General features: G+C 36.2%; 2 protein-coding genes across 7 annotated transcripts in view; one reads left to right on the top strand and one right to left on the bottom strand.

The window, feature by feature from the left end:
• The window catches only part of LOC137250737 (GTP:AMP phosphotransferase AK3, mitochondrial-like), a 35,416-nt gene extending 26,066 nt beyond the window's left edge, over window positions 1-9,350 (bottom strand). The window contains exons 1-10 of one of the 5 annotated variants that reach the window (XM_067784091.1): window positions 9,224-9,350; window positions 8,480-8,948; window positions 8,020-8,225; window positions 5,962-6,155; window positions 5,019-5,228; window positions 4,448-4,896; window positions 4,243-4,362; window positions 3,891-4,078; window positions 3,198-3,373; window positions 1,961-3,121 (exon numbers count right to left, since the gene is read on the bottom strand). In XM_067784091.1, the coding sequence (XP_067640192.1) occupies window positions 2,041-3,121; window positions 3,198-3,373; window positions 3,891-4,078; window positions 4,243-4,362; window positions 4,448-4,896; window positions 5,019-5,228; window positions 5,962-6,155; window positions 8,020-8,225; window positions 8,480-8,768 (2,913 nt within the window). In that variant the 5' untranslated portion in view covers window positions 8,769-8,948; window positions 9,224-9,350 and the 3' untranslated portion in view covers window positions 1,961-2,040. Of the gene's footprint in view, window positions 1-1,960; window positions 3,122-3,197; window positions 3,374-3,890; window positions 4,079-4,242; window positions 4,363-4,447; window positions 4,897-5,018; window positions 5,229-5,961; window positions 6,156-8,019; window positions 8,226-8,479 lie in introns of those variants that run through there. The other 4 variants (XM_067784082.1, XM_067784072.1, XM_067784101.1 and 1 more) reach the window with 4 other exon arrangements.
• Window positions 1-12,558, top strand: part of Leash (leash) — a 76,706-nt gene that overhangs the window by 43,568 nt on the left and 20,580 nt on the right. The window lies entirely within an intron of this gene.

The following is a 12,558-nucleotide window of genomic DNA, read 5'->3' as shown; positions in this document are numbered from 1 at the left end:
ACTACGCTACCGACTGTCCTACACCACAAAATCTTGGGTGTGACGTTTGATCAGGATCTACATTTTGGTGAACACGCAGCCGCAATTGTTCCGAAAATCGAGAGCCGTAATTAAATCCTCAAATCCCTTGCTGGCAGTACTTGTTGAAAATATAAAGAAACGCTCATTACCACATACAAAGCAATTGGCCGGCTACGTGTCACCCATATGTTCGCCAAGCCTAAAAATTAGCCACTGGAAGAAGCTGCAGGCCTGCTAAAATACTGCTCTCAGAATCGCCACGGGCTGTCTTCTTATGTCCCCAGAACACCATCTACATAATGAGGCGAGAATACTCCCCATCAGGGAGAGAAATGAGATGCTAACCAAACAGTTCCTGTTGAATACCCAGAAACCTGGGCATCCCAACAGACATCTGATTGATGAGCCAACACCGCCTAGCGGCTTAAGGAGTCATCTCCGTAAGCATTTTGAGGAAATACGGCACCTGAGAACCCAGCCGTATGAAGCAAAAAAACACAAGCAGGCCCTTGGTGAACTCCACAAACAGGCGTCGGACCTTTATGCCGGGAATTGCCCGGTGAATCCAGTACTCAAAGAAAAGTACCCAAAACTTGCGGAAGAGAAACGCATACTCCCCAGGGAAACGCGTGTCACTCTAGCTCAACTTCGTTCTGGATACTGTAACAGGTTAAACTCTTACCTATCCAGAATCAACCCCGACATACAAAATGTATGCCCCGCTTGGAATGTGTCCCCACATGACACCAACCATCTCTTTAATTGTAATGTGGAACCAACGCCTCTAACACCCCTTTCATTATGGTCCACCCCTGTTGAAACAGCAAGTTTCCTTGGACTTCCGTTAGAGGATATCGATGACAATTTGTGATCGGTCGCAGCTGTTAGGTGGGGCGAAGCACTGCTACAACAACAACAGCAACAACCTCCGGAGCTTCCTTATCGCTACAACAACAACAACAACCGTTAAAGGAATAGCAACTGTTATTTCCATTTTTTTGCCACATACCAACAATTTGGGATTCGAAAAGATCCTATATGATTCGTCACTTGGTCTTTCTTTCTCTGCTTAAATAGGCGAATTCCGATGAGAATACAAATCGCACAATATGGTATATTCAGCGCGGCCGCCGGGTTTTGATTTGCTGAAGCTGAACTATATCTAAGCCTATCGTTAAATGTTCTTCGGCGATCGACGTCGTCAACCTGTAGGGATCCGTAAACCTTTCTCTTTTATAATCGCAAGCAGTTGTTGTTGTAATTACATAAACAATCCCCGGATATTCATGGGGGTGAGCCATACTTTGCCGGATATGAATTCGGTACAATCTGATACTAGCCCTCATTCCGTTAGACCAACTTTTTGACTCCCCGAATCTTCGGGTTGGTGCATTTCGGTCGTCTCATACTTGAGACATGCCTTACTCCGGGAATATTACAATACCCTAAATTCACCTCATCTGATTCGTAGGACTGAGTTAACGTTTGCAGGCAGCTGCTTTTTCTTAATTGCATACTCAGCTCAAACACTGCAACAAAATGTGAAAACTTCCGAAAATCACCTACTCAAATTATCTTATAAATCCCTCACAAACTTCGCAAATTCTCGCCGAACTGCTTCCAATCCTGGTATAGTCTGCCTGAATAAGTTTTGTTTTGGATTGAAATCCAATATTCTTGAGTTGTAAATCGTACCAAAGTTGTACCCTGAGCTGCGGTAATCATCCTAACACTTAAAATTTGTCATTTCTAAATAATTTGATGAACACATTTAATAACATATATTTTTATGTTTATTCAATTATGCAATAATTTATTGCAGTTATTTATTTAAGTTTATTATATATATATATATATGTGTGTGTGTGTGTGTGTGTATTCACAATACTTTCTATATTTGTGTAGATTGCAAGGAAACTGAAATAATAAAACTAATTCGCTGATTAGTAACCAAAAAACACATTTATGAATTTGTAATTTATATACTATATATAATATTTTAAATTTAAAGCTTAAATATTAAAATTGTCCAAACATTGGCTTCTTCAAAATATTTTTATCGCGTTGTATAATCTCTAGTTTTCGCTGTTGTTGTGCTCTATTTATTATTTCATCGATTTCCTCAATTGAAGGACCATCATCCACTTTCTTTGGTGCTCCCGTAGCTTCGTCGAATTTGTCATGCAACCAACGTCCATTTACATTACGTACATCGTTTGGCTCTTCACGACGCCATACACGATTACCAAAACCATTGCCACGTGCAGCAGTACCCGCCCCCCTGCCCCCACCACCCCCACCGCCACGTTTTGGTTTCTTACCCCCTTTTGATTTAGAGCGCGGTGAAATGGAGCGCTGACGTGGCGGTGGTGATGGTCTTCGATCTCTGCCAATCCCGCGCCTACTATCAGCACCACGTGGTGGTGGGGAATCACGGCGGCTACGTCCGGGACGTGAACGTGACCGTGTTCGTGAGCGGCGATATGGTGAACGCGATCTTGAAGAGCGTCTGCTACGGGAACGACGTCGCCTTGCGGCACGCGTAATAGAAGCAGAACGCGAACGATAGCGTCGCCGACCCCAACGACCACCAGATCGAGAACGAGTACGGCTACGGCTGCGGCTACGTCGACGACGTCCGCGTGAGCGTGAACGAGAACGCGTACGTGAGCGTCTTGGTGAAGGGCTTCTTTGTTTCAATGGTGTTGCTATGCGTAATAAACCCATTAGATCCACTTTAGCTGCACGCTTTATTTGAAATGATAATTTTGTTGGATCATTTCCATCTGTTGTTGGTGCAGCTGCAGCAGTGACAGCAGCTGCTGTTGCTGAAGTACTTGGATAGCTTGAATATATTTTAGATGATGATGTTGATGTTGCTGATGATCCATAAATGTTAGTTGTAGAATTATTATTGGTGTTGGGCAAACGCATTGATGGTGCACGTGGTGGTGGAGATTCAGAACGTTTGCGTTCAGTCATGCCAGCTTCTATAGACTGTACCAATTCATGTTGACGTTTTTTAATTTGGGCAATTGTTTTTTCATACTTTTGTAAATTTTCCGATAATTTATTCTCGATGTTCATGCTGCTAATTGCTCTGATAGAATGAAAGGAGTATAGAATATTAAAAATTTCGGCTTGATTTATTAAGTATATAAATGCAAAGTACTCACTTGTATGCGTCCTGAAAATTAATGCTGTCTAGTAACGTTGTAGCGGCTTTTTCTTTGCGATTACCTTTACGCGATTTCTTACTCTTTTTCTTTTTTGTTCTCCGTTTTTCCTTCTTATGCTTCGAAGCATCTTGTAATAGTTTTCGTACACGTGATCCAGTATCGTCATCGTCGAGCTGCAAGTATATTTACCAAATTACCTGGTAAAGAAATCCTATCTGCCTGAGTAAGGGAACCAAATGTCTACTCAGCTGTGGGTTTTTCGATAATAGGTGAGATATTACCTTTAAACAACAGAGTATCGACATTTTTGAAAAAGCCACACTTTAGTACAGTTCAGATTAGAGACTGGAGAGCTTGATTCTTATGAAAAGAGTATTTTATTTCTCAATTCCTACTCAGTCCAAAGTAGCGCGTGTAGGCAAGATTTTCCGTTGAATTTCTAAGCAGACATTGTTATCGCTCTTTTTCCTGAACAGTATTAGTTACTGCATTGAAAAACTACTACAGATTTTCAATTCACCATTTTAATAATCAGTGTCCTATCTCAGTCCTAAGTAGAAGTTTTTAAAAAGCGATTGATTCCCCGTTGTTTTTCTGTGCTATCATTATTTATGCTGTGAACATCCTTTTTCTTATTCACAGCTGAGTTTACAAAAACTTCCGGCTTAATTTAAAAAAATAATTTCTTACCCTAAAATCGTTCATATTTGTTTTTGCAGCCACCACTGGTGGATCAGGGGGTACATTATAAGCTGTCATATAAAATGGTTGATTTAACTGCTTCCTGGATTGCTCCTCCTTTTGCAGGCTGGCGACATGTAATGCCATACGTTTGCTGAGCGGCGAAAGCGAACCTTCCTTGCCATTACCTTCATGATCTGTAATATTAGGGCATCGGTAATATTTTAACCAAATGTGCAAACACAATTTCTTTTTTAACAATAGAAAATACTTGCAAAAATAATATGTATTTTCAAAAATAAAACACTGAAAATTAAAAAAAAATCGTATTATTATAGTGCATTCAAAAACAAATGCTTACCAGAATGATCACTATCAGAACTGCTGCCGCCACTCGTTGAAGTGCCTTCATCGCTCGAAGATTCCTTTACTGCAATAACATCTATTTCCGGATCAATCACTTCCTCTTTTATTTGTACCACTATCGTTACAACGTTGACAAATAAAATCAAACAAAAGGTGTAAAAAAATTATAAGTTTACTTATAATTTAAAAACTTCCACTACCTGGCGCCATGGGGAGCGGCATAGTTATTACGGGAGGTGGCGCAGCAGCAGCCACCGCAGCAGCAACAGCAGTCTCAAAATAAGGAACATTACGCTGTCGTATGGCTTCAAGTGATAAGCGCGCTTGCTCATGATTTGGAATAATATTTAAACAATCCTGATATGCTTTAGCGGCTTCTTTTATACGACCCTCATCCTCATAACGACGTCCAAGTGCCACTAATGTTTCTCCCATATATTTACGTGCATTAGTATGATAAGCGTTGAGTTTTAGGGCCGTTTCAAAATCATCCACTGCCTTTAGAAATGAACCCTTGTTTGCGTAGAGTGCACCACGTGCCACCAAACCTTCAACATTGCGTGGATCAATGGAGAGCGCTTTGTTCAGACATTGAAATGCTTCAACATGATTGCCATTTTTAAAATGTTCAATGCCTTCAGCAACAGATCTAAGCAAAATTTTTTTTAATTTTTTTTCATACATTTTGTATAAGATGTTCATTTAAAATATGTAGGTGTCTAAAAAAAAAAAGAAAATTTAGGAAGTTTTGTTCAAAAATAGTTGACTCACCGAAAGGCCCATTTGCTTGCTTGTGTGCGACGTAATTCCTTAGCATATTCATCACGTGGAAAATTACTTTTTAACGAACTCATAAAACTATATGTTTCGTTTACATCTAAGCCATTGATTTCATAAAGTATATCATAATTAGGATTTAAGAATTCCTTTGATTTAACCATATATTCCTCAAATTTATCCGATTTATGCTCATCGATTAGGCTTAAGAATGCAAACGATTGGAAAAATATTTTAAAAATAACTTAAGTATTTTCTTCAATAATAAGAACAATAACCAATCAAGTTTGAAGACAACGTAAAGCGAGGTCATAATTGTGCATGATAGTTGAAGCCAGTTTTCATTTTGAAATAAGATACTTAATACAGTATCCAGTCTTATGCTTGGCTTTCAATGGGTCAAATTAAATTTTAATTTCAAGTTTGCTACACCGTTGGGCAATTGTCGTTTTCACTTATTGATCAGCTTAATTGTCCTATGTAGTCCAAACGGACGGCCAACGCATTTGGCTTTGTATGACAAGCTGTTTTCCTGATATGGTCAAATTTGACCTAACGAAAACCAAGCATTAAATATATCCTACTGAGCACATTAAATTTTTAGTATTACTTTTATCTCTCCTGACTTGAGTACGATGTGGGCAAATTATATTGAAAATCGACATGAGTGCGATTAGAACAAAAATTCAAGTGCAATTTAGATAAGAATTGCACAGAAAAATTTACATCGGCTCAAAGTGCTACAGTTCTAAGCTTTTTCATATTGTCCCTTTCTATTGAGATTCCAATGAAGGTTGGATTCTACATTCTCCGTATAAATAAACTATATGTTTGCTGATCGTGCACATGAAATAGTACAATACGATTTTTTTCTTTTCTACCATAATGACCATCTCTATGCATTATTAGTTTTTAGTTTTTATGTACTTCAACATACCGATAATATTTTGGCAAATCTGCATATGTTACAACGCCTAAAAGTTCTTTAATTTTTTCATTGGCACTTTCCAAGCTAAGGTAGAGACGCTCTGCATCTATAGATATTTCTAATACCTCACAACGCACCAGATCATTTTTGTTTAAAACGCGTGGTTTACCATTATTATCCACACCGATTTTGGTCAGATATGCCTAATTTGTTATAAAAAGAAAAATAGTTTGTATAATTTTTTTATTATGAAATTTATAACAGGAGCATGATCTGTGTTTATTTCATTCATTTTCATTTTTAAAAATTGTTTAACCTCAACTTGCAGTAGCTGGGATACTGTAAGAATGGTTAGCATCCTTATAGGACTTTAATTACATGACAATTTAAGATAGTTTTACTGTAATTCATTTTAAGTTGACAGAGCTTTTTGAATTCCAAGAACTAAAAGAGAGCATGCAAATACCCGAACCCTTCTGGATCTAACAACACTAAGTCTGTCTGAATTCTTGGTTCTGTATTTAACTCAATAGTTCTCGACTAATGTTTTGGCGTCCAATTAGCCAATCATGTACACAGATATACAGATAGAAGAGGGTGGGTGATAAATATATTCGTTCGCATATATGGTGAAGTTAAAGCAACTACTATGCAAATGCATTGCTGTATTTTTATCAAACGACATTGGTATCTGATTTCCTAGGCCCCTATTATGAGCATTATTTGATCTTCGATCTTCGCTGGCTATCGAACATCGAATTTGAAATTGGTATTATGACAACTCATCTCCGTCGAAATTTTCGTTGTGTATCTAATTTCCAAGCGAATAGAAATTTGTTGTCGATGCTGTATCGAATAGAAAAAGAATGGTTTAAAATGTAAGTTTTTTGTATTTATGTTCTCCTTTTTTACTACCTAGTATTAATTTTATACTATTTGAATTCATTTTATATAGGTCCGAGGTCGCGAGTACAAAACAACAGCTTGAAAGGCTGGTTTCAATTATGGAACAAAATCCCCATATAGCAAAGGAACTTCCACATTATAGAAATGCAAATTTGCTTGATGCAGCTCAGCCTCCTCGTGATTAAATTTTATCCATCTTTCACAAATAAAATTGTCTAAGACATTCAACACCTCTGATAGTACCACAACACAGTCGGCTGGGCAAGTCCGAGTGCATTTTCGTTTCCAATGCTCAGTTGGTAGGATCCCTGAGCACAAAATCGGAGAACTGTTGCCAAAATTAAAAAATATTAAGAATAGACTTGGCTCTTGTGCATTGCTGCAGCAGTTCATCTGTACTGCGCAACAAGTTCATGAACGCTTCTTTGGACAGCCTGAAATTTTGAATAAATCTATAAACAAAACTTATAATTTCAACAATTTAACAACGTAATTAGCAGGCTACACTTACGTGGTGGAATTCATTTCGAAAGGATTTGAAGCATCTCACCCGTCTTCTACTTCTGGCTAACTCCAGTAAGCTTTCCTCTTCATCTGACGAATCATCAAACCACAATTCCGATGTAGTCATACTTTTTTTTTTTAATATTTGCATTTAATAACTAGTTCTGCTTTTGTTTATTTATTTTATTAGATAGAGTATAGGAAATGTGCTATTGTGAACTTTTGAATTTATCGAAATTCACAATAACGCTTGCCTTCATCGAACGCGCGTCATAATACCGAATTAAAATTCGTTCGATCAGCTCTTTCGAGCACAGTCGAAGATCGAATCTGTCTCATAATAGGGGCCTTATATTGTGCTAAATGCACAGACCCTAAAAGTGCTAACATTACACATATACAAATATTTTGAGTAAAATTAGGTGTGTGCCAAGTTCAAAATAACCCAATATATTATTAATTCTTTGTCACCACCCTGGTCCAGAAAAAGGAAACTTTTAACTCATTAGAAAATCCATTTTAACCCATTATGAGTCTCACCAAGAACTCTTCGGAGGTGCTGCAATATCTTCTCACTTTCTCCAAACCAAAAATCTCAACATGCAAATACAATTAGAAATAAAACACAGAAAATGCCCATTATATTCTTATACTGACCTTAATTGGCAAATCACCTAAATAGCGTGCCATTGGCTCTTCCATACACAGTGGTTTGACAACATTAAGACTTATTTTTTGCACCTGGCAATAAATGATGTCGCCAGGCTTTATCGCTTCTAAAACACAACGACAACTTTTTTGTTTGTCTTTATTTTTGTTGACGAAGAGTTCATACGGTGGTAGCGCTGCTATATATTGGATATCTGCAAAATAAAATATATTTCAGGCGCAACGTATCTACAACCTTCAATGCAAACTAAAAACAAATAACACACTAGTATTTAGCAATACAATACCAATCGCTTCTCTGGTATTTACTGCTAATTTATAATGCAACCAAATTGAAAATTTGCTTAGCACACACTTAAATTTTCTACATATGCATTTTAACCTTTGATTCTAGTAAGTATTATAAGCATAATCATAACAAATAATTTCTTATTATCTAGGTACATACTTTCTGCAATTTTTTCGACTTGCACTTTACTGGTAGTCAATTCAGCATCATACAAATCAGTTGCCTTTCGAGCAAAAAATTGATGTAATTTGAGACGTTTAGCACGATCTTGAAATGTAAAATAACGCTGACGTTCCTGATAAATGCTGTAGTCGATTTGGTTGGGTACACCACAATTTTGTAGGCTACCCGTACCACGTTCATCTTCCCATATTTTTTGCATGGGCTGACCATGAAAGCTCAAGGCTCGTGTTATATAGCTTGAATTCATTTCGGTTTGATAATTCATATACACTTGCAGTCAAATTCAATTGTAATTTAACTAATGCAAATTGATAAAATGCATGAATCTTTACGACAAATTATTCTTTGCCGACGTACGCGTTAGTATTTAAACTTTTTTCAATCAACACACACTTGTTATAGACATATTTATATAAATATTTTCCGTAAACAAAACGTACGCCATCTGTAAAAAAATTCCAATAATTATTCTTGTCTCAAAATTTTAATTTAATTTATTCATTTAAAAATAGCTGCGTTGGTCTAATAAATATGTGCATCCATTCCTGCTGACACAAAATTTCCTGTATACATTTTTCATATAGATGGCCGACAAGTAACCTTCGTGCTGCGTCGCCGACAACCGGCAACCATTTTTTCACTTACGCTTAAATGCTTTAATTTCTGATTTTTCCTTGAAAATTTAGTAGTAAAATTATTTTGAACTCATTTTGTACTCACAACGAATACAATTTTCTTAAAATTTTATAATTTTATGAGCTTTATAATCAATCAAACACCATCAGCAAAATTTTTTTCACGTACACGCTTCGAACAGAAAAGAAAAATGTCAGCTATTCTTGTTCTTGTTTTCGGTCACAATAGTATTTGGCTAGTTGGAACGCAATGAAATGAAACAAATATGCACGATTGCCACTCAGGGATGATAAATGGATTTTTTCATTTTGTATCAAACGAGGAAAAAAAAAAAATGTACCAAATCATCCAAGAATGTACCAAAAGTCTTCGGATGTGAGTTTGAACCAAACTAGAGCTATATTCTGCTTCTTTATCCAAAAACTCTTTTTAGTCAGGAAACTTTCTAACACAAATTAAAGGTAGTATAACAGGGAAATATGATTTATGAAGAAATACTTTTGCAGTAAAAATGATAAAAGAAGTTTATCGATTGAAGCGTACAATTATGTACATATATAAAAAGATTTCTTTATTGAGTACCAGTAAGGAACATAAAATTAATATTTAAACAAAATAAGAGCTGCATTCAATGCAAAAACATTTTAGGTACAAAAGGTTTAGATTCAGCTATAAAAGTTGAGAAACATCTATACTAACAACACAAGTTTCAATCACTACTTTAACAGTTCTACTTCTTTGAGTTCTTTAAATACCTCAGTTGACAAAAAGTTTTTTTTCGTATCTATATTATGAGAACTACTGTTAGTTGATTTCATCAAGTCTTTAGTTTTTACTAAATTCGAAACTGTGTTTATTTGAAGTCTATTTCTGCACTTAGTTTTAATTAAATTGTGCATAGAAAATATCCTTTCTACGTTTGTGGATGAATGTGGAATTGACAATATGCCTTGAACTATTCTATAAATATTGGAAAAAATTTGCGCTTTTAATTTATTTTTAACTGCTCTTAATCCTATTTTATTAAATGCAGATTTCGGAAAGAAGTCCATAACTAAAGGCACAATACCATTTGTTTCACCGCTTAAAATACTTTCTGGTGAAAGCTTTGCAGCTCACAACAAAGTTTTATCATTCAAATTTACTTTCTTTAATAAAGTACTACAAAATTGTATATAAAATTGTTTAGCACAGCTCTTAAATATGTGTACGTCATCTTTTTCGAAAAGGTTGTTTGATAGAACAATATCCACATTAACACCGCAGTAAACTTCATCTGGGGTTAAGTGATTTTCGTCTGAATCAATATTTAACATCCAAATAGGACTGGAGTCTAAATAAGATTTTTTTATAAAATTTTAATTTGGTAATAAGTAAATGTATGCGAATATCTTCAGACGGCATTTCTATATTAACATTATTTATTTAATTTAAAATTTAAGAAAGAAATGTAAAATATACTTTATAAATAGGCCTTGAAAATTTTCAGATATACGATTAATATTTTGATTACTGCTTCTATTTTCAGATACGTAAGGATTAAATTAATACTTGAGGGCATCCCATTGCAAAATAATTATATCTATGACTGTTTATCTAGAAAGCCACCTTGTGGGGGCGGACTTTAGTATAACATGCATTCCTGTACCGAAATGTTCTTGAAAACTCTGAAACTCTGCCCTCCTAAGAGCAAAAATTATAGTTTACGTCTTTTAACAAATTTTGTTGGGAAATGCATCACAAGCGGCCATTGAAGCTAAATTTAAAATGTGACAAACACATCCATTAACATGCAGATTTGGAACAACTTGCTTCAGCCTTGCTTGCAATCCGCTTTTTGCTCCCATCATAACCGAGCAATTGTCGGCAGTGAAACCAATAATTTTTTCAAGTGGTATTGAATGGTCTTTCAATGATTTAATATTGGCATTAAAAATGGCCTCCGTGCTACTATCGGTCAAAGTTATAAAATCTAAAAATCTATCAATGCACTTTTTATCAAAAATTCGAATCGGAACTGCCAAATTTTTTGATATACATATATTAGTCGTTTCATCTATTATTAGAGAGTAATAATTATTCTGATAAAATGCAATTATCTATAATATAAAAATAAGTCGGGTTTTCCTTCCTGACGCTATAACTAACGAACGCACGAACCGATTTCCACGGTTTTGCATTCGTTGGAAAGGTCTTGGGCTCCGTGAGGTTTATAGCGAAGAAAATTCAGGAACACAGGGTCTCGAGATATAGGCCAAAACGTGGACCCGGGTACCCCTGGAATGTGTTTATAGAATATGGGGAACAAATGAAAGCTGTTGATGAGTGCTTTAGTAGATGGTAATTTGCATACCCCTGGGTCACTATGGTCTGAATATATAGGCCAAAACGTGGGCCCGGGTACCCCTAGAATGTGTTTATAGGATATGGATATCAAATTAAAGCTGTTGATGAGTGCTTTAGTAGGGGGTAATTTTCATACCCCTGGGTGACTAAGGTCTTGAGATATAGGCCAAAACGTGGGCCCCTGAACGCCTAGATAGTGTTTTTACATTATGGGTATCAAATTGAAGCTATTGATGAGTGCTTTAGTACAGGGCAGTTTTCATACCTATTGGTGACTAGGGTCTCGGGATAAACCAAACCAGCCAAAACGTGGATCAGGGTAACACTAGGATGTGTTTTTACATAATGTATATCAAATTGAAAGCTGTTGCAACTGATAAATATGCATTCGAAGCCGAAATAAAGACATGAATTAATAATACCCACATACCTATGTATTTACATACGCCCTATTCGATTTGCCTGAAATTTGGTATATAAATTTTCCTGCATTAATATTTACGATGCTTTTTTCCGGGAAGTAGACCAGAGACGGACTGGGACTGGGATTAGGACTAGGACTGGGACTGAGACTCAGACTAAGACTCGGAGTGGGACTGGGACTGAGAATCGGAATGGGACTGGAACAAAATACATACCACCCTCTGGGACTGGCAATAAGATATGAAGAAGAATGACAAAAACTTGAGAGAAGAGAAAAGAGAGAAGAAGGAGAGTGAGAAAGAGATAGAATGAGATGAAGATGGAGATAGATGAAGCGGAAAATACGGAGGGAGGAGTGAATACAAAGATTAGGAAAAAGTGTAGTGGGGCGAGGGCAGAGTTAGACGGAAAAAGCTTATTAAAATGTATGCAGATAGACCAAATTTAAGGCAGAACAACGTCTGCCGGGTCTGCTAGTGGATTTATAATTTTCTGGCCCTGTTATTTGAGTTATTATTGTCTGTACTTTAATTCCGTTGATGCAAAATTTGTTCACAATTTTAGAATCAGTTATGCTATTTTTCATAAACATATTTAAATAATCCATACTTGCAAATGGCAAATTGTGCTCGTCAACAAAACAATTCAAC

The sequence above is a fragment of the Eurosta solidaginis genome, chromosome 1 (assembly GCF_040869045.1).
Source record: "Eurosta solidaginis isolate ZX-2024a chromosome 1, ASM4086904v1, whole genome shotgun sequence".
NCBI lineage: Eukaryota > Metazoa > Arthropoda > Insecta > Diptera > Tephritidae > Eurosta > Eurosta solidaginis.
The sequence above is the reverse complement of the archived record's forward strand: the minus strand, read 5'-3'. Positions and strand labels throughout refer to the sequence as shown.